Source organism: Toxotes jaculatrix, chromosome 5 (assembly GCF_017976425.1).
Source record: "Toxotes jaculatrix isolate fToxJac2 chromosome 5, fToxJac2.pri, whole genome shotgun sequence".
In the NCBI taxonomy this organism is placed as follows: domain Eukaryota; kingdom Metazoa; phylum Chordata; class Actinopteri; family Toxotidae; genus Toxotes; species Toxotes jaculatrix.
The window spans coordinates 22,136,496-22,161,195 of NC_054398.1; the positions used below are offsets into that span (position 1 = coordinate 22,136,496).

Genomic DNA, 24,700 nt, shown 5'->3' on the forward strand with positions numbered 1-24,700 from the left:
CCCTCTCCTCTGATTGGCTGAAAGGAGGGAACTGACCTACTTTTGAGACAAGAGGAGAAAGCACCAAACCAAAGATCGTCTATTTACATAATGCAGTATTTCACGATTGCCTCGGTTCAGATTTCTCAAGTTTCAAAGTGCAAAACTATCAATGCAAATAACTGAAGCCTCTGTGGGAAAACAGCCTGTATAGCTCACATCTTTTCTGCAGTTTAGGCAAATGAAAAGGCAGAAATTCACCGGTACAAGCTTCTCGAATGGTACTAGTTTGACTGGTATTCCCAGTTTTCTATAAAGTAAACTCAACCTCTTTGGGATTTTGCCTTTTTAAAAAAATGCTATTTGAGTATGTCAGTGGCATGACAACTGTGAAAACTCCATCTACAGAGGAAGGTCGTATGATCGAGAGCTCAAGAACAGCTAGAGAGTGTCTTGTCAACTGCCATTGCCAAGGTCAACAATCAATTTTGAATACCAGCTTTTTCCCATTGTCATTAAATTATTCATTTAATTATCTATTATTTCCTCTGTAAATCTTCAAAAGGACTTTTGGGAAAAGTGAGACACATTTCTTTTTTCCTCTTCTTAGATTCCAAAACTCCCAGGTCATCCCCACAGGATAAACAGGTGGTCAGACTGTTACTGTTGAATTGCTTTTATTTCAAACAGCATTCACACAATACACTATATTCTTGAGGCACATTCACATCAAGTGCTAATAACTTCATGCATGGTCGAATGTAGGCTACAGCTTTGTTGAATCGAATGCAAATGCTGATTGTAAATGAAAATATTGCTTCATTATTTGGCACAGTAGGAAATATTATCTATTATTTTTGGACTGATTTTCAATGTGAGGTGAGGAATGTGGTTAGAACGTTACCAGAAAATTAGAGTAGGTTCTGCTGGAAAAATATAAAACAAAACAAAACGAAAATCACAACAATGCATAAGGCTGATGATTCTTTTAGAGTTAGGAGATATTTCACATGGTAATTCACATTCAAAAGTTACAACAAAACAGCACTATTGCACAATGTTTTAGAGAATATCTCAGACAGATAAAAATCCACCTTGACATTCTGACGTTTACAAAACTCTTGTCACATTATCTTCATTTTAACCAAAGAACATTTTAGCAGTATTACCATTTGAAATTCAAGCTGCAAGCTAAAATGAGTGTGACAAGGGTCTGGTGAAAAAGAAGTACAGATTAATTCAGAATACCAAGGTGTTTCCTCTAACACAAAAGAACATAAAAACCCATTTAAAGGGGTTAGTATACTCTACATCACATGTTAAATTCCCAGAGGTGTTTTAATAATAATTCATTGATTAGCAATGATATCAGTGTTAAATATAGTGTTATAGAAATGAACTTGTAGTTTGATGTTTATTAAAGTGTGATACTATGAAAAACATGATTTGCACCCAGAATCTAGGGAAAAAGTGTCAGTGAGAAGACTGTTGTTGTACACTATTTACACTGTTATATATGCTTATGCAACTAGTATTGCATTAATTATGGTAAAAATAGAACAATGTAAGATGATATTTATATGCTGATTACATCTGATTTGGCCACCCTGTAACAACTGCTACAAATTACAATTATTTCACCTGGATAAGAGTACCTGGATTTTTTTTTTTTTCAAAAGCACAATAAATACTGAACATACTGAAACCTTTATTATTTGTCAGTCTCACTGTTAACAAATCACACCAGCAAATCCAATAGACCTAACTCAACTCGGCTCTAAAACCGCTACGAACGAAATCAATCACGTAGGTGCAATCAATGACCGGTTTAAAAAGACAAATAAGAGTTTTCCTGAAAGAGGAGTGATCTCACCCTTCCACCCAGTCGTTCATTCTCTAGACAGCTATAATAGGCTACAACCAGAGTAGGCACCATGCAAAGGGATTTGGGGGAGGGGGGGGGTCCTGGTCACTTTTTCTTAATTAAAACTCACTTCGTAGTCCAAACCGAAATTTCCGATCAAAACCTTTGAGAAGGAATCAGGATTCAGTTCAATTCTCAAACCAAAAGGATGACTGGCTAATGTAGGGAGCACAGAATTATAAACCTCATTAGTTACTTTCTGTGAGTGAGTTGGACGGTTTGGACCATGGACGGCTCCTTTCTAGCCAGAATGAAGCCAAATACCAAAGACAGGATTTAAATGTGTAATCGATCCATATACACCCAGATGCACCCAGTTCAGGGTCAAACACTTGCTTTCAGATTCCTTCCCTTCCAATTTGTTACTTACCAGAAAAAAAAAAACCATGCCACCAGAACGACACAGACCAGACATATCCTCCTGTGGGCCACTTACTAAATCAGGGTAACAGATTTGATCGTGGCACTAAACAAAAGTAACATGAAGAAGCGAGGGTTTTACTTGAAACAGGTCTGGTATGTATGAGGGCAGACAGGACTAAATCCTGCGCAGAGGGTGCCACATGGACACAGGCTTCCTCAGAGTGGCCAGCATCTGGTTCCAGTGGGTGATCCCCATCCCGCTGGCTTCGGGACCGATGATCACGTGACCCAGGTTCTCGCCCCGGCCGTCGTCTGTGGCCTCTGCCACCGTCACCCTCAGGGAGAGCTCCTGCAAACAGTGTAACATGGTTACGCAACCTGCTATGTAAGCATGACTCAGCATCTTGTTTACAGCATGGCTCATCCAGATGGTTAAGGAATCAATTAAATGAGCATGTGTGATAACAACATTTGCCTTTTTAAACTCATCACCTTTAACTCACATTTGCATTTTATTGCTGCTTGGCTCATTTTCTAAAAAGCCAGAAGTGTGAGAGCGACTACATTTTTGGAATTTAAACATTTTTATAGACTGATCCTTGCATTTAAAAAGACACATTTTAAACTGCAGGAAGATTTTAATGATGTTGTCATGGTTGTGTTTATATTAGGATTTTTGGCCACACTGGCAATGTCCCTCCAGGGGACTGCATGTCAGTCCATCACTTTTGTCTAGACTGAAATATTTCAATAAATACTGAACAGATTGCCATGACCTTTGGTACACACATTCATTCTCCCTAAGGATAATTTGTAATAACTTCAATGATCCCTTTAGTTTTCCTGTTGCACTATCATCAGGTCAAAATTTTAGCTAAATTAAGATGGTAAACATTATACCTGCTAAACATCAGCACGTCACCATTGTCACTGATTGTCACAATGCTGACATTTAGTTCAAAACGCTGCTGATTCCAGGTACAGCCTCAGCAGTCCTGCTGAGGCTTTTTATTTTATATAATTAATTGTTTAATTAACCATTATATAACCATACAATATCTTCAGGGCCCTTATCTCTTTTACAAAGGTGTAGTATACACAGGCACATAAAACACACACAATAAATTTATGTTTATTGTGTGTGTGTGTGTGTGTGTGTGTGTGTGTGTGTGTGTGTGTGTGTTATGTTGTGTACAATAAAATAAGACCTGAGGAGAGAGGCTCAACTATTTAAAACCATGTTCACTGCAAACGCATTGTAAGTAATTATTATAAAAGTTATGTAAAATCCATGCAGTCCACTTAACAAGTCAGTTGTCAGCAGCATGCGCAAACCTGTTTATATATAATTATAAAACTGTCCATGTTCTTTTTGTTGCTTTAAAAATGTACTGTTGGTACAGTTACTATTGGCAGTGCTGGTTTGTTATTCTGTTTTTGGTATCACATTTCATCTTTTTATCTGTTTCCTTGACCTAAATTGCCCCGGTGGATAAACAAATTTTTATCTCATCATTTCCTCATTCAGGAACAGTTTGTTTCACAGCCTTAAGCGTCACCTGCAGGACGACGGATGGCACAGAAAAGATCATGGCTTCATTGAAGATGGGGTTTGTGTCGTCCCTTTTGGTGGAAGTCTTCTTCTTGCTGATTTTCCTGCCGTCTTGCAGGAGATAAACTTTGACAAACGGATCTGATAAGGAGAAAGGGTGAATGTAAGATTGCATAAAATCCAAACTGCCCATATATAAATATAAACACCCCTTCACACAGTTTGTAGTTGATGTAATAAACTCCTCATTAAAGAGGGATCAATTAGAAACACAATCATGTACACACAATTAGCTGAGTGGATGATAATGACATTGTTTCCATAAGTGACCTTTATTAGCACAGTGTGGACACTTAATGTGATGAACAAGTAAATTTAAGCGCATCTGCCTTTCTGGATGAAGATAAATGTGTCTTCTGGGAGTTGGCATTATGAGTGTGTTATTACTGAGTCAGCGAGTGTGTGGTTTGGTGGCAAGATGTGAGTCATTTTGAAAAATTTAGACAGATTTAATGGCAGAGAGAGACAGACAGACGTATACACACAGTGCACACTTCACACAAAGAGAAAAAGACACTCATATACTGAGGTAGATCACATTTACTCACATTAATAGTAAAACACAAACACACACTACAACAAACAAGCAAGTGTCTCTGACCTGCCGTGTTCTTGCCGTTGGTCCACACCAGGTTCTTGCACTTTGCTACAACCACAGTGAGGCGCTCTGCTGTCGGCAAATAGCTGAGAGACAACAGGATCTCCCCGACTGCATCGACAGCCTGTCAGTCAAAGCAGAACTCAGTAGACATTTTATATATAGCATAGCATTTGTTAGTCTGGGTGATGCTTTGACAGAAAGCACTTTACAGCATAATGGTTTCTGTCATACTAAAGCAAATTTCCACCCAGTCTGCCCAATTAGAGTTTCCACTACTGCACCATAGTTTTAGGTGGTACACTGCTTACACATCTTTAAATTAAACTGAGCTTTATTTAAATTAAAGCAATCATAACGTGGAAACTTTAAATGTTAAAAAAGAACCCAGATTGTAAAATGGAAAATGGTAGGCAGGTATATTAATAAATATGTTAAATTTAAAACCCTTTTCAACAGTTTGTGAATCCATTTTAATATTCAATTATTAATTCATCAATCACAATAATCACTGGTTCATTTAATGATCTTTTATTGTGCATCATTTAAACGAAAATTTAATCAGTCAAGTTTAATAGCTTTTTAAAAATGCTAAAGCCATTAATTGACTATAATCAAACATGGAAAAAGCCTATTCTAATTATTCCACTGTCACACTTCATTCTGCACACTCATGAATATTTCTGAGCTGTGATCTGCTCTGTTCTGTGACGCTCAACACTGTGCAAGAGTTATTTTGTTTGTGAGGCCGATGAGGATGACAGGAGCTTTAATGGTCTGTACAGAACTATACTGTCTAGTAGCTGTCTAGTAACAGCTCTTATACCTGTTAGGCTTATATATTGTTGCCACGGTAACCTCCAATATTTTATATACCTGGTGCACTGCATTGACTGACAGTCAACCAGAAATCTGATATGTATTTTCTGATATGTGATTTTTACACCTGCCAGCTAATGAGAAACACATTTTCTAAAGCCATATCACAGAGGTGTTTAAGTAAATATTGGTTTTTATTAAAACCGACTACATCACCCATAACACTGGTTATGCATTACATTTTGAAAGTAGTCCACTCAACTCCTGTTATTGTTGTTGTTTATCAAGGATCAAGAAACTTTTATTGTCATACCAGGACATTTACATGTTATGGCCCGAAATTAGTACTCAGGTCCCAGTTTTTGTTTATTTTGTTAATGCTTAGTGCATCTGACATGTAGTTTGGTATAATGCCCAGCAGGGGGCACCAGACACCACCATGCTTTCTGATACATTAAAATATAGACAATATTTAGATCCTTTCATTTACTGTAGGAGTTAGTACATAAATCCCAAACTGTAGGATTTATTGTTTCTGTATTTCCTTGCATCCTATTGATTTGCACCTTATGGGACATGTCTGCATTGTTATTCACCTTATTGACATCTTGAAGGTAGAGCCAAGCATTGAACGGTCTGATGGTCAGGTCCAGGTCTGACAGCTTGAGCTCTGCTACTCCTGCGCTGATGTTTCTCTCGTCAGCATCGATACCAAAGGCGGCAAAACGCAGGCTGTACTCCTCCAAAGTGGACAAGTCCATGGGGATGGAGAAGCGCTCATCAAAAATCACGGTGAACGCATTCGCCTGGACCTGTGGGAAGCAGAAGATAGTTCAAATGTAGGATTATAAACTCAATTTATGGCAGTGGTCACACCAGCTTTGTGTTTTGTCTGGAGAGACTCTCTTAGCTAGATTAAGTAGGTTTGTCAGACAGCTAACTTTAGTATAAGTAAACACAGCAGTATTAAAAGCACTTGCACAAAAGCCTTGTTTACAATGCTTGTAAGATAAATCACATAAAAGCAAGAATCTCGCTTTCTAAGAAAAGATGTGGGGCAGTATGTAACAGCTGTTACACTCTTCATCCTGTCCCTGACTCACTCAACTTCAGAGCCAGGCTGTGAAGCACAAAAGGACCAAACATTTTCTATTTATTAGATGTTAATTCAGGCAACTGTGAAAAACCTCTGGTTCAGAGAGTCAGAATGAATCCTTGTGCGTTCCAAGCCTATCTTACCCTCCATTATTTAGTTTCCAAAAGCTATTACCAAAGTATCACACACAGGCCCCACAGAAAGCAGATTTTCTGAAAACTATTTATCAAAAAGAAATGATTGAAGTGGTGAGAGGGGGGGTCCTCAGAGGTCTACAGCGTATAGGCAGGGCTGGCAAACATGTTAAAAAAAGAAGAAGAGGAGAAGATGCCATAAGAGTTCATCTGAACTGAATCATCTTTAACTACACTTGTTAAAGGATCAGCTCACTCAAAATTAAAAAAACTAAAGTATTCCGTCACTTACTTCTAGCTCTATGAAGCCACGCAGATCGAGTTGCTTTTATCTGTACAGGTATCAAAATCTCTGTCTCTGAGATTTCTGAAGCCATTCCATCCACCTCTTATCCTTTGGAGGGTCGTGGTTAACATTTTTAGTGTTACCAGCACCACAAATTAAATTCTACCCACCTTTATTGTCAGGTGGAAGCAGAAATCTTAGAGGATATTGTTAAACTGTTCAACAGATACCAAAGTTACAACCATTCAAATCATCCATTCATACAGTACATTCTGACTTATTGTTTGTTCAGTGCACGTCTTACCTTAATGCACTTTGCTACTGTTTGTACTTTATGGTTAGATGCCAAATTGCCTTTGGTTGTTAGGGGGTTTACTCTGTGCAATGGCATTAAAGCTGAATCTAATGTTATGTAATATCTCATAACCAGGGAAAAGTAAGGAAAACTATGTGCATGGCTTGATACCACAACGATTAACACACCACTACTGCTTTTTTAAAGTGAAGTCACTGCAGAGAAGGAGAACATAAAGTTCACTAAGGTCAGAGAGGAAACTTCTCCTACCATGTCACATTTCCAAAAATATTCCTTCATTCTCCTGCAACAAGAAGCTTTTTATTGGTGTCGTCTTGGAATAAAAACACTGGCTGCATCAATTGCGGGGCATGAAAATATTGTGTTTTTTATTTTCCATCAACCAACCTCAAAACCAAGTTGGTTCAGATTGCTTCTTAGCAGGCAAAAAATACAGTCTGAGGGCAGTTTGGCCTGGCCAGCAGAGCACACCATGACAACTTTAGATTAAAGTGAGATACTGAATGCTGATTTCAAGCCATCAGGTGCTGCAGCACGTGCTGAAACGAGGGTTTACAAAGGGGTTGGAAGTTACCAGGCAACTAGTAACTGTGCAGAGGACACTGGGTTTAATAATAGCTTTTTCTTCACACCAGTGTTTGTTCTTGAAGTGTGAAATACAATGAGCAATATTTCTGCTAAATATACATGAAAACAAAGAAGAAAAAAAAAACTAATAAAATAATTGTGAATTCAGAGCACAGGGTCCACAAATCAGCCTGTGAGGCCGACCCTGGATGGTGCCTCATATAAAACAGCTGAATAGCATCATAATCATACGCCCAACACCAACAGAATCCAGAAAAGGCCCTGCTGCCGCTGCTGTGTAAATATGTACATAAAGATATAAAGTATCCAGAGCAGGCAGTATCTCTCTGCCTGCACACAGACCTGCCCTCCATCCACAACATGAGACTGTCTGTCTGCGCTGCTGGCTTATCGCTTGGGGGATAACAATGGCGATGTGTGTGGTGAAAATGAGGCAATAAAGAGAGAGAGACGCTTGTGTGCGTGCGAGTGTGTGTATATATGAGTGTGAGCTACAGAAGACAGCAAAAGGGAGGGAGAAGACTGCATACACATTATTAAAGGCAAAACAAAAGCAAGAAGCAGTGACAGCAAGTAAATGGGGAGAAGAAGAGATGAGGGGGAAATGAGCAAGAGAAAGGAGAGGCGAGGGAGAAGGAGGGAGAGATAGACAGCGGATGGGCTAAACAAAAACAGTGACAACAATGAAAAGCTGGAGAAGGAAATGGGCGAGAGAAAGAGCAAGAAAACAGAGAGGGAGAGAAACGCTGGCTTGACCAACAGGGCGAGAGGAGCTGATGTCAGCATTTCCTTTGGTCTTCACCAGTCCTCGACATTAAAGAGGGAGTCTGAAGCCGCCGCATCAGTGGCTGCTTCCATTATTATTACAGCCAGCCTGAATGCATTAATACAACACAACAACATGCTCAAGTAAAAAGGGAGCCTGTGTGTTGTCCCCGTCAGCCTGCACACACTGTACAAAACCACAGTCACATGAGGCGCCATGCCGGTGATTCACAGCCAGGCAGGGACCAGTGAATTTTCTGGCAACGTCGAGCTAAGAGCAGAAGGCGAGTGGCAGGTGCGGCAGATGGAGGAATGTAGCCCTGTTCTTTTCCTGTCAGAGCAGCCACTTCACATTAGAGAAAAGCTTTTCATGAAATAGTTTAAGTAGAAAATGCAAACGAAACATAGAGATCTGCAGCATTTTCAACTGACTCAAACGCCTCATCAAGTGTGCATAATGCCACATATCATCCTTATTATTATCTAAACTGCAGGTAAACACAGGTTCCAGGGCACATTTCAAAGTGAGTGAACTGAAAATCAATCACCTCCACTCCTGATGAAGGTAAAGGATGTGAAATCAACCTCCCTCACTACCTCCAGCTCCCAGGGGACTCGCCTCTCAAGCAAATGAAATGGGCTCTTCCGTCAGACAGGAATAGATTGGCTTGTCAAGCTGCGGGATCAAGCCTCTCACCCCGGGGGACGTATCACTGTCTCTGTCTAAAATTCAGCCAGGGCTAAAATCTTAAACACAGTTCAAGGGAGCCAAAGCTGCCCCCTGAGCGAGGAGACTTCAGACACTACACTACAGCCTTGCTGCTCCCCCACAACGTCAGGAGCCACTTTTATCTTCAGTCCTTTGCCCAAGTTCAATCACCGTGGCTAATTACCCATCTAAGTAGCTATTCCTTTCATTTTCACACGCCGTCTTGAATCTCTGCTCCATTACTGGTCCAGTGGCAGTTATGTTGAAATTCTACATTTTGTACAGTGGTGCCAGTTAACGAGGACCTGCTTCATCTTTAATAATCATCTGTTTGAAACACTGTGAAATTTGGATTGCCTTTACTTGACATGAACATAAGTCCACTAATGTTTGCATTCACATGCATTCACACTTACAAAAACACACTGTAGTGCTGCAATAATAATTAGCCAGGTGATTGATGAGTCAATCTATTTTGACAATCAATGGAATTATTGGAGTCATCTGTCAAGCAAAAGGGCCGAACAATTGTTTCTCAAAAGTGAGTATTGAGCTGTTTCTCCGTTTTCTATATGTTGCATAACTAACTTCTAACCCCTGTCACTTTACCATTAAGAGATAAACAACTCACTCTGTGCTGACTTGAAAAAAATCCCTAGCTTGAGTCATGATCAGACCATGCAATTTGGCTGAAAGTTCTATAAAAACATAGGAGGTCTCTATTTTTTTTGTCCAGCTACTATTTCCAAAGTCACGTTTTGGTGCTCAGGTCCAAGCAACTCTCTTCATTGGGTTCCTTTCTATAATTTTGAAGACATACTCATATAACCTCAAAAGACAAGAACACAACAACTTCCTCACCCGTGTGACTCCAACATTTAGCTCCTCTGGCCCCAAGGAGACTCTGATGAAGCAGCCGGGGAAGTCTCCTTCCTCTTTCTCCAGCAGATCTTTGCCTTGGTGCAGTGTGATGTGGAGTATTCCTGTTCCCTGGCCCGGCTGCCTGGATGGCTCAAACTCGAGCGTCACCTCCAGCTGGCCGACTGTGAAGTCATGGCCAAAGTTGTTGGCGATGGAGGAGATGGAGCTTAGCGAGTCGGTGGAGATGGAGCGGTTGAGCTGGGCCATGCCGTTTGGATCCAGCTCCCTGCTCATCAGCTCCAGGTGGCCCAGGTCCCTGAAGCCATCTGGGGTGTCGCCGAGGGCCAAGCTGGGTTTGCGGCTAGAGGTGGTGGAGGTCCGCCGGTGGTTGTTGGCCGCCACTCTCTTTCAGGGAGGAAATAAAGGAGGGCCAAAAACCATTAAAAGTTAGGTTACATGGTACAATGCAGGCTAACCAAAAAGAGTTCATTCTAATTTGTTCATACTGACATACTGACTGTAAAAAGTTTTTTTTTTTGGCTGTTTGTTTTGCTTTTTATCATTCAGACCATTTCATTACACAAGAAGAAAACATATTAAAGTGAGTTTTATTGGATAGCTCCAAATAACAAGAATTATGGCATGCTTGTACAATCGGTTTTTAGAGCTTTTTCACTGAAAACAACTGCCTGCTGTGGCTGAAACCGATACTATGAGAGCAGTGAGAGATAATGAAACACTCGTGGGCCAGACTGCTTGCCACTGAGCTGAAACTCACTTCAAAGCTCCATAAAATGGAGAGGGGCTGCAGAATCAGGAGATAATTTTCTGTAGGTTCATCACTAAACCTAATCCTAACCCACTAACTGCTTTATCCACACTGTACGAAACCGTCCTGCTTGAGTTTCTTGCCCCATCAAACGTTGTTGTGGTAATGTCACTGTGTTTCTAGACTTCAGAATCTACTTTGGCTTGCTCTTGTTGTCATAAGTGATAGATATGATGGCCACAACTACAAAAATAGGAGTAAACTGTAAGAAAGCAGAATTATCCTTTAAGGCAGAGATAGTCAGTTATATACCATTGAAGCCCAAAACTCTGAAGGTAGAACTAAAGTGAATTTCAAATAACAATAAAACTTTGAAATCAGTCAAATTGCTGGGAAAACCTGCAGATGATCGACCCTCGACCACGTGATTGCTCATCACTTTCTCCAGGCGAAGGAGTTGGTTGAGTTTTATGGATATATGTCTTGTGTACAAAACTGATATTTAACATTTCCGAGTAGCACAAAAGTACCTGTACCTTTTGTCTGACTTCTGAGAAGGAGGTTCCATATTTTTCTTGCAGGTATCGATAGTCGAAGTTGGGGAAGGGGGACGGCGTGGGAAAGGTCCCAGACTTCCACAGCTTCCAGATGTTGAGCCCGGCCACACCCAGCAACACGAAGAAGCCTACCAGGTAGATCCCCACCTCCCAGCCAGGTGGGTTACGCACCACTGAGACACACACACAGAAGACAGCAGGTGCTTCAAGCTGTCCTTGTGCAATTCCTTTTCATCAGCAGCAGCATAAAGTTTGGCCCCATAACTGTCTGTATTTTTATATTTAAGTTACTTTGATCACTGTTGGGAGTGCGCAGTTTGGGAGAAATCCAGAATAGAGAGTTTAGTAAGGCTTTTTATTTTAAGACCAGAAGGAGGTCTTAACAAGCTCAGTCACTGAGCACGGCCAGTCACTGTTTCAAGCCTTTTCATTTAGCAGTGAGTTGTGACTTTGTGAGATAGCCAGGACTCATAAAGGTTTATGGGAATCAGGTAATAGTTTGGGACGAAATCTGACAAAATGTGACAGACAAATTGAAACGCTGCTCTGAATTTAACATCTGAGCGTCTCATGTTGCATTTCAGAGAGGGATTATGAGCCTGAGTCGAGCTGCCGTTCTCAAGATGAATTGCATCCGTGGGAGGACTTTGACAGCTTTATCTCTACTTTCTAACAGACGAGATAAGCCAATTATAGGGCAAGTTCACGTGTTTTGTAACATCGACAGCCTTCAGCTACAGATGAAGGCCAGAGGTGATGTGAAGCTAGTGAATAAAGGTGACAACAGCTGTCAAACAGACCCGAGGACAGACACATAATGGAACACAACTGAATGAAAATCTACAAACAGCCTCACCTCTCACAGTCTGACACACATACTCAGATAAAAACACACATTTACAACAGTGTGGATGAATTCACAGCTGTCAAGCATTCATCCACACGGGGTGCATGCAGAGATCAGTAAAGGACTGTGATGGAAACTGTCTGTGACCTACAGCGCTGTCCACTCACCACTCAGATGGTAGTCTGATATCTCCCCACTTTGAGCCGAGGACATGGTGCTGCAGCCAGCCTGCAAAAAAAAGCATCCAAACAATAGTCTGCTCAAGTGGCTTTTTATGTCAAAGACAAGAACAGAAAAGAGTCTTATTCTCTGAACTGTAGCCAGACTTTGGCTTAGCGGGAATTCACTCAAAATGACAACTTGGTTCATCGTTCACAATAAAATTTGAGTTATTTTTCCTCTAAAATATACTAAATATACAGCTGAAGGACCAATGTATTCTGTTTTGCAGTATATAATTAAATAACCTTTTTGAAATTAATGCTAGCAACAACATTTTAAAAGAAAAAAAAACAGCATCCTAATAACATCCCAATCTGAATCATTTCCCTTCAACATGAATTAGAGTAAACACTGGTGGATTAACCTGCTTTGGGCCACAGGCCCAAAATGCACCATGGGAACCTAATGACTCCTGACATCCACAGCTGCATTCAGTATACTACATGTGAACAGGATGGGGTACATGCACAACAACATGCATGTATAACAAAGCATGTCAGGGCTCATGGCACATTTTAACATTTCTGCCCAGGTGGCCAACAGAGAGCCAACGTGCAAGGTTTCATCTCCACACTGCTTCAGATAGAAGTGGGAAAAACTCATCAATAAAATCAGCTACTGAGGTGAACTGCTCACTCAGAGTGACCCTTGTCCTCTCAGGTCCAGCAACACACTGCTTTTCAGCCTCGTGTAAAGATACTCTTTACTGTTTGTACGCTAAGCCTTTCACTCTGACACACTCCCTGCGTAATAAAGTCTAGTTCCACCATTGCTTCCTGGTGACAAGTCATTATTCTCAAGACTACAAGATGGTCGCATGTCAGGAAAACGTAGGCATTGGTCGTTTGAACAAGCGCTATCATTTTTCTGCTGAGGACATTGTCCCCTATAGCCACGATTTGTGCTGAAGGGAAAGGACTAAATGGAGGGCGCCTCTTGCATAAACAATGAAATAAAATTCTCAAATAAAAATACATAATGTTGTGTTCCAGACCCTGTTTGTTTCTCTGACTTTTACATTTGCTTTTCCCTGAATGAACAGACCATGTCTGACATTTATATATTATTAAATTGTTTTCCCAATTATGCTGTGGCGACAGGCGCAATAGCTGGCTGGATTATGTTAAGATGCAATGTTCTTTTTAATAAATGATGCCCTTTATTTATCAACTATATCAAGGTTGTGTGGGGGGGGCTCTGGTGTCACAGCTGTAACAGCAGAGTCTGTGCTTTGTGTCCTGTGTCTTGTCTGTGTTTAGGTTTAGGCCAAAAATCACTTTGGTTAAGGTTAGGAAGAGATAATGCTTTTAGCTAAATGCAGTCTTTTTCTAACCTTAACCAAATCCTGTGAGTGCTTAAACAGGACCATAAAAAAACAAACAAACAAACAAAAAACAAGCTTGGATAATTTGGTGGGAAACAGACGAAGGACACTGTCAGGGAACATTTTACTAATACATTGCGTATCAACATTTTTGGAACTTGACAAATACGTAAACTAACCACAGTTGCTCATTATAGTGTGTTAATACCGGACAACATTATGTTTCCTTCATATGTATTTGCTGTTGCACATTAGTTTAATATCAGTGTGGGTCGCCTTAGTAACGGATTATATTATCTCTTGAACTACAGGTAATTCAGCAAGTAAATAAATATACCTCTTCTTGGCCACTGTATTTTTTTTTTTACAGTGACAGAGCACAGATCAAATGCACTATAAAGACACACTGTGCTATACTCTGCCAGCAGTACAATACAAGGATTCTGGATGAACTCAATGATTGTGCATATGCTTAATGTGCAGCTATTAGGTTTGTTTAGGTTACAATTTTTAAAAAAAATCAATTCAATTCAGTTTTCTTAGTTTCAATAGACAAAGGAGAAGAATGTATTCCTGCCCCCCTCTCTGCCTCCGCAAACTGAAAAAAAAAAAAAAAAAAAGATGGTCGCTGGTGTGTGACTCACTCCTCCCCTCCTCCTTCCCTGCCTGTTGGAATCTCCCCATATCTCAGCGACTTGGGGGAAACAGGAGCATTACACTAATGATATAGAAAAGGCTCGGGGGTGGGGTGGGGGGGGGGGGGGGGGGGGGTTGTTCACTCAATTCTGCTGAGCGCTTTGCAGACCACAGCCATGCAGGCCAATTAAAGTGGCTGACGCAGTGCAGGGCCCACTGACAGCTGCTGATGTGCCATTAGCAAAGCATGGGGAATCTCTAGCAGTGAGGGAAGCTTTGAGCAGCGCCTCCCTACCCCACCCCCCACCACAACTCAGCCCAGCATCAGCTCAGCTCTCTCAGTGTAGGGGAGGTCCATAGGAAACTTAAAAGAGGAAGAGGAAGGAGGATCTAGGACATGGAGGGAAAGAACAAGAGAGAGAGAGAGCAAGACAGTGTCTCAGACAGATTTAGTAAATAATGAGGCAGCATGAGACTCTGGTGCCTCAGTGGGCTTAAGGCGGCAGAACAACAACAACAATGAAGTCCAAATTGCCTGAAATAGAAATACACACGAAAACAAGGAGGTGCGCGCATTTTCGGACATCCGCCACAGCTTTGTAAAGTCTGTTGATTTGAATTCAGTGTCAGTGGATTGAAGGAAGTAGAAGTCATAAAGGTGCAATTATCCTCTAACACAGTGGCCCCCAGCCTTTTTTGTCTGGCACATCCCCGCCTGAACTCAAGCATCACTTCATCAACACCAGTCTCTAAAAGTGATACTAATGCCAATACTTATATAAAAGTGGATTTTGTAAGAGTCGATTTTTTTCACACGACGCAGGGATTTTGAAATTGTCGGCGTGAAGGTCTTGCCTCCCTTTTCATGCTTCCGCTCACATTTGAGCTGATGCTCTCTCAATCTCAGCCACTACTGTTCAGGTACTAGAGCTGGCTCATAGGTGTCCTTTGCAGTCAATTTGTAATTTGGATTTACTTGTCAAATATGCTCACATGTTCACGTCCACACAAGTCTAAAACAAATCATCAGTGCAAATGATACTTGCGGATATTTGGTATCGCAGAGCAGAGCAGTATCCCCTGTACACTGCCCTCGACAGAGGAGCATATAATCTGCCCTGTGATCTTTGCTGCTTGCTATCCCCTCTGTTTCTCCACTTTCCCCCACCACCATCCACCAAATCAAACCCAAGCAAAGTGTCTCAGCTTGTGTGACAGGGAAGATGTTGTGATTGGGGGGGTAAAAAAAAAAGGAAAGAGAAGGAAATGCCAGCATCAAGGGGATGACTCGACTGCAATAATTAAGCTGAAACTCATACAACAGCAGCAAGAGGAACGCTTGTCTCGATCTAAACCATGACGTTTCATTTCCATGATAACAACAGTCATCACATGTGTCCATGATTTATATCACGCCCATTTTCTTCTTTAAATATGAGACTTTCCTTCGACTGACAGCTCATTACCACATGGCTGCGAAGGGAAAGGTGAAAATATGCAGAAGAGCTTTTCTAATAATGTGTCATCTTCATGTCCACATGATCTCTCTGGATCTGCAGAGGCTCTGTGTCTGACTCCTCCTAAGGCCTAAAAAGACCGTCTTCCTCCAGCGCACACGGAGCAAAGTTGGCTAAAGGACGTTTTAATTACTGAGATACGCATTAAATGATAGCTTGTCACAGTGTCAGCTTGCAAAACAGGCTGCGATGAGCATTAAGTGGCATGTGAATAATGCAACGGAGCACAGCTTGTGAAATTTGTGAAATGCAATTTTCCAGAACAGTAATGAGGGTGTCAAAGGAAAAATCAACACAAATAAAAGTCAGAGTGAAGACAGGCGCGTGCTTCCTCGACGATGAAACAAGACAAAAGTTTTTCTTCTGTATTAGTGGTTGCAAAGTCAGATCAATATCTCAGAGTTTTTGTCTGTAGTTGCAGGGAAAACGTGATTCTTGCTGGATATATCAAATCTACCCTCCATCAACACTGGCCTTTCACAGATACAGTGTCACAGGCATTTATATAGCATTGAATACTACTATCAGCGTAACGATTGCTAAAGAAGATGCTGTTTATTTGCTTCACACGGATGAAAAATGAGATAAAACAACTCATGCACACAGTTGGCAGATGGCGGCGTGCTCTGGGACAGTTTTCTTTACCTCTGTTAGTAGGAGGCTGTGTTTGCAGGCTTAATAGTTATTCTTTCTGCTGCAGTCAATCAGATCAGATTATACAGGACAAAATCAAGTCACTCTACTCATGTCAAACATTTTGCTTCATGAATAAAATGAAAAAATATGGTGGAACCTGAAATCTGAGTTTTCACTTCAAAAGCGTGGTCTTCAAATTAAAAGCCCAGGGCACCCCTGTGGCACCGGGGTCTAAGACACATGCCACATAATTACAACATCCCCAGTTAATTTCTTACTGGGACCCTTTGCTCTCACATCACACCCCTTCCTTTCTCTACATATTTATACCGTCTGTGTTTATACTGTCTGTGACACATCAAAATGTTTTGTGAATTCTGCCAAGGAACAGAGATGAACTCCAAACTCTTTAGGATGTGTCTACGTACCTTAAAACTGAAGCGATGAGTAAGTGTCTTTAAACATCTCAACACGAAAAACTTCAAATAAACTACCACAAATTATAGGCTCACTGAAAGAATAGAGTTTCACTCTGTTTTTAAAGTGGTGTTTTTAACTCTTGTACCTGAAGAAATATGTGACACGAAAACCATGATTTTCTATTTTTGGATCTACCTTATGACCTCTGGAGCCAAGTGAAAGATGCTCCTTTAACAAGACAAGACACACCACCTGATCTCTTCCAGCTGGTGAACTGATGCAGGTCTACAAGTGCTGGAGTGTTGGATTTGGCGATTTCTCATTCGTTCTGTGCCTTCAGAAAGAAGCAAATGTGGTTCCTCTTGATTGCAAATCTTCTAACAGTCCTCAGTCCCACAGGAGAAAGTTACTTCACATCCTTTGTATTGTAAATATTCATGAAGCCACTGTCACAGACACTCTTAAATCCAACAGCAGAGAAAAATGCTCAGTAATAAATTATAGTTCAAAGAGAGAGTGTCTTGACCCATGTGTCTGAGCGTGAAAGCTCCTTTGTTTCTGTCTCTTTGGTTTCTGGTGCAGGGCCTCTTACTAAAAAACACAATGAGACTAGGGAGGAAACAGAGACGTGGCTGCTGCATGCAAACCAACCTCTGTTTCTCCAGATGAGCCTAAAGCAGCTCAGACTCAAACAGAAAACACAGCAACACACCTGCTCAGAGAGCAGCGGTTTCTGCAGCCTGGATGTGAATAAGCCATGGCGGCTGCTGTTTGCTGCTAACAGAGAAGAAGAAAGAGAAGAGGAATTTCCCTGTACTGGATCTGCATATTGAAACAGGCCTGATCAATAGGAACAGACGTACTGATTTATGTCACACACACACACACACACACACACACACACACACACACACACACACACACACACACACACACACACACACACACACACACACACACACACACACACACACACACAGCCATAAAGAGGAAACGAGAAGAATAAAACAGAGGTCAGATAAGGGGAGAAGCGAGATGAGGATGAGATAATAGGAAGAAGTGATGGAGGAAAATAAAGAAGAGATGAGTGTCTGATGAAAAAGCAATAAGAAACACTGAGCATCTGGGAAAAGAAGGGTGGGGGCGGGGGGAGCTCTCCTCTGACTCTTTCTCTTTCTCTCTCCCCACAACTGATCAATCAACTTTGCTTTTAATCTCGCCCAATGAGTCATAATCAAATTAACTGCCTCACTGCCGTGTTTTGTGGAGCGGCCGGATATAACACGGCGCTGCAGTCTGGGTACAGGCAGCAAAGTAATATGTCTCTCTTTCTCTTTCTCTCTCTCTGTGTCCTATCTCCTCACACATCAACCCATTTCCATGTCAGCTACACTTTGACTTTCTGGTGTAGACAGTGCATTTGGTGCATGGTTAAGTAAAAGTAGCATTGCACCAGCTGGCGCCAGTTTTTAAATGTCAGCGGTGGCGCCAGCTGAGGCAGGAAGAACCTGAACGCTGCAGCCAATCAACTCAATTACTAAAAGGTTAAAAATAAACCTGGAACTCAAACTTTCTTGGCGAGCATACTTCACTTCTCAAGGCCGCTACCTGCAAAGCAAACGTACTGAAACCATGTCTACAACCAGAAACTGTACTTGAGCCGAACACATACTAACAGCTACTTGTTATCACTAAACACAAAGGGAAGCGGGATCCAAAATCAGGTTCACCACCTCAGCTGATCTGCCTGTCGGGAGGACATCTCAGAAACTTGTGATTCATTTTCCATCAAATCGACTTCAGATAAACAAAGATCAGATTTTGTTGGTGATTGTTGATGACCACCAAAGTGAGTGTGATTTTTTGATGTAGCAACGACTAAGAAACTAACAGAGAAATAGATCTGACTCGAGTTTGTAGACGGTCATGTCTGCAAATTGTTCAACTCAAAATGGGATAAAAGGAAAAGGATTATTTGAGTGTAACAACAAGTAGAAAATTGCTTGCACTATCTCTCTCTCCCTCTGGTTTGATTATTCAGTCGAGAGCTACTTAAACAACTCTCACAACTGGAATTTGATCTGTCTCCAAAAATCTGGAGGTTAAATATTTCCTCTCCTTCTTTGCCAGAGACGGAGAAAAGCTCACTGCACAGTTTGTGATGAGCTTACGTGAGAAAAAGCCTGCTGACTTCACTCTGAGCCACATTAAACGTCAGTGTCCAGAAGGCCAATACACAGAGAGGATAACACTGTATAAACACAATCAAACCAGACAAATGGAGACAAGGAGCTTGTTTGGTTTAATTAACTACAGACTAATTTTGAAAAATACTGTTTTTACTGCCTTTTTACCCTGATAAATGATGACACAACACGTGCTATTTTCCAGAATCAGCTTTCATACATGTGGATGCAGCCCGGTAAAACCCCAGTGCTCAGGGTTTCCTGCTTATTTCCACACCTGGGTGGACGTTTTCAATGCTGCTGATTTTTCATTACTTCTGTGATCTTAAAGCCTCAGTCCAGATCCCTGATGTTGGGACTAAAAAAAGCTAAATCATGTGTGACCATTGCCCTACCAGCCCACTCACTCATTTTACCTGGTGCTTTTTAGATTAACAACCTCACAATTAGGCTAATATGGGACATGGAAAGCACTTAGTGCTGCGAAATGTCTGTCAGACCTGACTTAATGTTTTGGAAAAAGGTTCATTCGCTTTCAGTAATGTGAAAGTGGGTGGAAGCCTAAATTCTCCAAAGTGGGGGAGAGCAGTGATTTGAAGCGGAGCCACAGCTTTATTGATTAACTATTAAATAACTGCAGTCGGATCCAAAGCTTTTTGGACACTGACACAGTTTTTGTGCTTTCGCTCTGCATCCTTGTTTCTTTGCAGAGGTTAAATCTCACTTTGAGCAGCTCACCTGCAGACTTTCAAGCTTTAGTGTCGACCTAAGATTTGAATTCCCCTCACACACGCAGCTAATGTGAATAATTTTCCATTTTCCAGCGACTGACTGACATCTGAGGGCCGCTTTTGCTTAGAATTCAGTGGGGTGTGTGCTACTGACGGCAGCAGGTCGTTGCCCTGTAGCCTACAAATGTTGATACAAGACTGGGTTTTTTCCCCCCTTTTTCAACAAGCCGGCATGGTGAACAGTCGATAAAGCAATCAGTTTTATATGTTGTCAACAGTGTTTAATGCCTGATAACTTCTTGGAGTCTCAGTATCATAAATATGATTCATCTAACAATACTTAAGTTTTACAGTTCTCTCTCCAGCCTGCTGCGATTCGAGGCATCTCTGAGAGACGTCAGCTGTATCTACATTTGACAGCAAACTGCTCTGACCACAGGCTTTCACCAAAAAACAAGGTAATCCATTACATGGTCTGTAGCTGTGATACATTAAGGTGTAAGCCACCGCTCAATGTTAGGGAAGACCATTTCCATAATAACAGTGGGCCTTCGGGCATTACAGTAGACTCACAAAGCCACGTCTTCCCTGTTCATCTAAGTGCTCTCAGTTTTCTTAATGTAATAACACTTTTCTTCCAAGGGGTTCAGCGGGGACACGGGGGGGGGGGTTGTGTTATGGCTCTGAGTGTGTGTGTGTGCGTGTGTGTGTGTATCCATGTGTGTATCCATGTGTGTGTATGTGTGTGTGAGGCAGGGGAAGTCCATGGCAGAGAGTGAGAAAGAGAGTAGGTGTTAAACGAATGGCTGAGATGATTGCAAGTGCTGGTGGAGGAATTGAATTCTGAGCAGGTCGTATTTCAGCTCAGCGAAGAGGCGAGAATCCCAGCGACACACATGCACACGCACACGCACACACACATGCGCGCTGCTATTTCACCTCTACTGCCAAGCCACTTCACAAAGACCTCAGGCATCATTCGAAAGCTGCGGGACACACACTCAAAGAGCGGGAGAGAACTCGGAGTGTGATATCATGTTAATAAGATTGAACTGTTTTTCAGCGTCTGAGTTTGAAACGTCTCAGGAAAAGTGTCAGGTGTTTTTCAAGCCAACGTTCCTCTTTTAGATTCTGAACACGCTTCATCTTTTTAAAAATTTCTGCTTAAGATGGAGCACGGCGAGGTGAGAAATAAGTAAGAGACAGTATCGGGGGGAAACAGAAGACCTCTAGAGTCAAAGACGTATTAGAGGGACAATCAGTCAACCTGAGTTCCAGTAAACAGGACCACAGCCAGCGCCAAAAGCATCCATACAATGTCCGTAAAAAACATCAGGCAGCCTCAGAGCAGGACGGGAATTTCACCACCTACCAGTAGACATTCTGCTACTTTAATGGATCATTATCTGCTCCATTTAATATGGTTACCATGGATAAAAAGCACCTTTCTCCTCTCAGTGAGATCCTGTAGAACACTGGCTCCCAAAGTTCTCTCACCTTTGACCCTTTAACACGAAGCAATATTTACTCTCAACCCCTCTTCCCAGGCTGCGTAATGTCTGAGTTATGAGGCGTTTAACCAAAGGGTGCTTCATTATAATAGTTTTACAGGCCTGAACAGGTAAAACTATCCACTATGTCATGATGAAAAAGTCAAAATTAGAGACTCCTGAGTGGTGTAGACTTTAGAGGGTTTATGTGCTGAACATCAAATGCCATGGTTTGCCCTCTAAAAGTTACCAATATGTTGGTTTTTCCTGGTCTTGCTATTCATTTTGTGACTCAGATGTTAAACCTTGGCTGGATCCCGACCCCCTTCACTCTCCTCATGCTTGGGGACAGCTTCAAGATGCATTTTTCTTCTGAGCACCAACCAAACTTTGTCAAAAGTTACAAAATACTGGCACTAAATGCTTATACTGCTCACAGTCCTCATTATGCTCTGATGTTTATGTTAGGATCAAATGAAATGAATTAATCAAAGGCCTTCACACCACGCTATTCACAGCACGCTACGCTCTCTACCTTCAGACATTGGATTTGAAGGATACTCAGTCTTACAATGGTTTGCCTTTTCAATGCATGAAGATTAGCAGCCCTGAAAAAACGGACTAAACTTTGTTCTGCAGACAGAATACTGGCTGAACCAGACTTTTAGCTGGTTTAAATTTACACTACAGCAACCAAAGCTGCTCATCAAACCCGCACTAAGTTTGTTTTTTTCTTTTTTTTCTTTCAGGCCACAGTTTTCAGCTGGAGTTCAGCAGAGTGGTGCTGAATGGACAGCTCCCGCTGCTCGGGGTGCCATTTGTTATCCCTCCTTTAACCCCTGCAGCCCACTGGAAGCTGCTTTGGGCATCAATTCACCCCCACAGTCAATAACCTGCTACTAGTTCAGGTCCACTTGCAATGCAGGATCAATATTTGGGTCGACTGAGAGAAAGGAGCGGAGTCGCGGAAATGCTGTGCCAAAAAAAAAAAAAAGGCTGCCATCCCGTCTGCTGAGATGCATTCACAAGCGCAGCTAATGCCTCACACGCTTTAAATTAATCCCTTCACTGCCAACAAAGAACCAGAGGAGAAAGAAAAGAGAGACGCATGCAAGTCCCTCCATGAGTCTCGCCATGATGCATGTTGCATGTTAGTGCTCAGAGCAGAGCAGGAGCGCAGCGGCTTACAGCAGGTGTTCGATGGAGCCAAATGGCCTGAGTGTGCACGCATTTCTTACCCGGAGTTTTCTTTTGGTGCAGTAGGGAGGAAGGAGGAGGAGGAGGAGGAGAAGGGGGTAGACCAACTCCACCGCTCTCCCTTCTTCAGGCGCCTCTCTCCATTCAATGACACCGGTGCCGGTCCGGTCTATGTATCCCGGGCGGGGGGCGGAGGAGGGGGAGGGAAACGGCGTTCACACTCCTCCCGTTTCAGCGCATCCAGAAGCTTTAAGACGTGGCCAGCTGGGGGAGGAAGAGGAGCAGAGGGATGAAGGAGAGGAAGAGGAGGAGGAGTGTTTATTTTCAGCTCCGAGTTGTCCGTCTGATTCTGCTGCTGCTCGCTGGAGTCTGGAAAGCTGCTGCCAGAGGCATTTCTGTGTGAGTCGAAGCTCACCCCCGACCGACCGACTGCAGAAAGAAAGTCCCACCCCTGCAGCGCAACTTCCACCGCCGGGCCGCTCAATAACACGACCACCGCCTCCTCCTCCGGGGCTCCACAGCAGCAACAGCAGCACTGGAGAGGACCTGGCTGCTGCACACGCACGCACACTCACTCATATGCATGCACACACACACACACACACACACACACACACACACACACACACACACACACACACACACACACACACACACACACACACACACACACACACACACACACAAAGCCTGGTGTTACGCAACGGGTGCACGGGATGGGAGGTGTGTGAGTGTATCCCAGGGACACCCAAACTTTTTTCCAGTCTTCTTCAGTATCCCTCCTCAAACCACCGCCCACAAAACCTCCTGACCCCCAAACGGATCAAATTCTGTCCCAAGAACAAATCTCCTCCTCCTCCTCCTCCTCCTCCTCCTCCTCCCTTCCTTGCTCTGAGATGTTTTGCTGTTAGGGATGATTCAGTGTGAAATTACATAACTGTCTGTACTGGAGGTGGGCAGGGTGCAGTGATGACAGCTCTGATAGCAAAGCCCTCATCTTTATTCACCCTGTCATGCAGGCGCTTCCCAGGGATCAAATTAAAGGTAAATTAAAGGACTCCTCGCCCTGCAGCCATGCAGCCATGCAAGGCAGTCAGAACACAGTGTAGTTGGTAAGTCACATTTTCAAATGCCACTTTCTAACAAGGCACCCCTACATGTAAGGTTAATAAATCTTAACAAATGGCTTTAACAATTAACAAATCATTTATTTATCCTGCAACTCAGCTATCCAAACATTCTTATTAGGTGTTGCTAACCTTTAAAGCATTAATAAATGATGTATTAGACATTAAAAGAGGCATTAGTTACAGCTTAGTTACACTACTTTGGAAATCACTTTATCTCACTTGTGTAACTTATGAGACATTTACTTCAACATTTTATTTTTCTGGCTACGTGTCCCTTTGACATGTAGTGGAGTAGAAGTATTAAGCAGCATAAAATTAAACTACTCAAGTGAAGTACAAGTACCTGAAGTACCTTGAGCAATTCTACTTTCCACCACATTACTGCGTCTCTGCCAGTCCGCATCTGAAACACACCTCCCCAGACCTTTACTACTGATTACCTGGACGACATGTCACTGACAAGATTTAAAATGAAAATTGAAAAAACTGTTTAAAGCGGTTTTGTCATCATCACATTTCCCCGATCATTTCCTCTCTAAAATCTGGCAAAAAACCCAAAACAAATTATTTATGCAATTTCTTTCTTTAATTCTTGTCACTTTACTGAAGTTGAAGACTGTCCTTTCCAAGGAATCTATCACGATGGTACTTTTATTTTTGTTTACAGTATATAACAGACATTTACTTCTTCTGTCCCCTGCTGAGGATACCCTACAGGTACACCCTGGGGGTCCTCTGACCACCAGTCTAGCCTGCTTTGACCTCATTGAACTATATTATTGATTAAGTAATAGGTCACAATGCAGGTAATAAACCTACTGGAGCATCACTCTGGATCCAGAATGATAAATGTCACGATCACTGCCGACAGGAAACACTCACCATAGCCTCAGTTTTGAACAGCTGTTAGGTGCAAAGACCAGCACTGAGTCCTGGAAGAGATGCAAAGCATTTAATAGTAAACGACAAAGTAGTGGGAAACTAAGTC

At 42.1% G+C, this 24,700-nt stretch overlaps 1 protein-coding gene across 1 annotated transcript; it reads right to left on the minus strand.

The window, feature by feature from the left end:
- Positions 1-734: 734 nt before the first annotated feature.
- Positions 735-23,084, minus strand: syt12 (synaptotagmin XII). The gene is made up of 8 exons (XM_041038629.1): positions 22,624-23,084; positions 12,391-12,451; positions 11,356-11,549; positions 10,051-10,455; positions 5,892-6,107; positions 4,480-4,600; positions 3,826-3,959; positions 735-2,615 (listed from the first exon to the last, which is right to left on the minus strand). Exons 2-8 carry the CDS (start codon positions 12,434-12,436, stop codon positions 2,442-2,444), a joined length of 1,290 nt encoding a protein of 429 aa, XP_040894563.1. The 5' UTR covers positions 12,437-12,451; positions 22,624-23,084; the 3' UTR covers positions 735-2,441.
- Between the last annotated feature and the right edge of the window lie 1,616 nt (positions 23,085-24,700).

Bases quoted from the DNA above. Each gene is read 5' to 3' on its own strand.
- syt12 (XM_041038629.1), bottom strand. From the start codon at position 12,436: ATGTCCTCGGCTCAAAGTGGGGAGATATCAGACTACCATCTGAGTG. The intron at 11,550-12,390 runs GTGAGTGGACAG...TGTGTGTCTCAG, and splicing joins ATCAGACTACCATCTGAGTG to TGGTGCGTAACCCACCTGGC. The intron at 4,601-5,891 runs GTGAATAACAAT...TTTGACTGACAG, and splicing joins ACCTTCAAGATGTCAATAAG to GCTGTCGATGCAGTCGGGGA.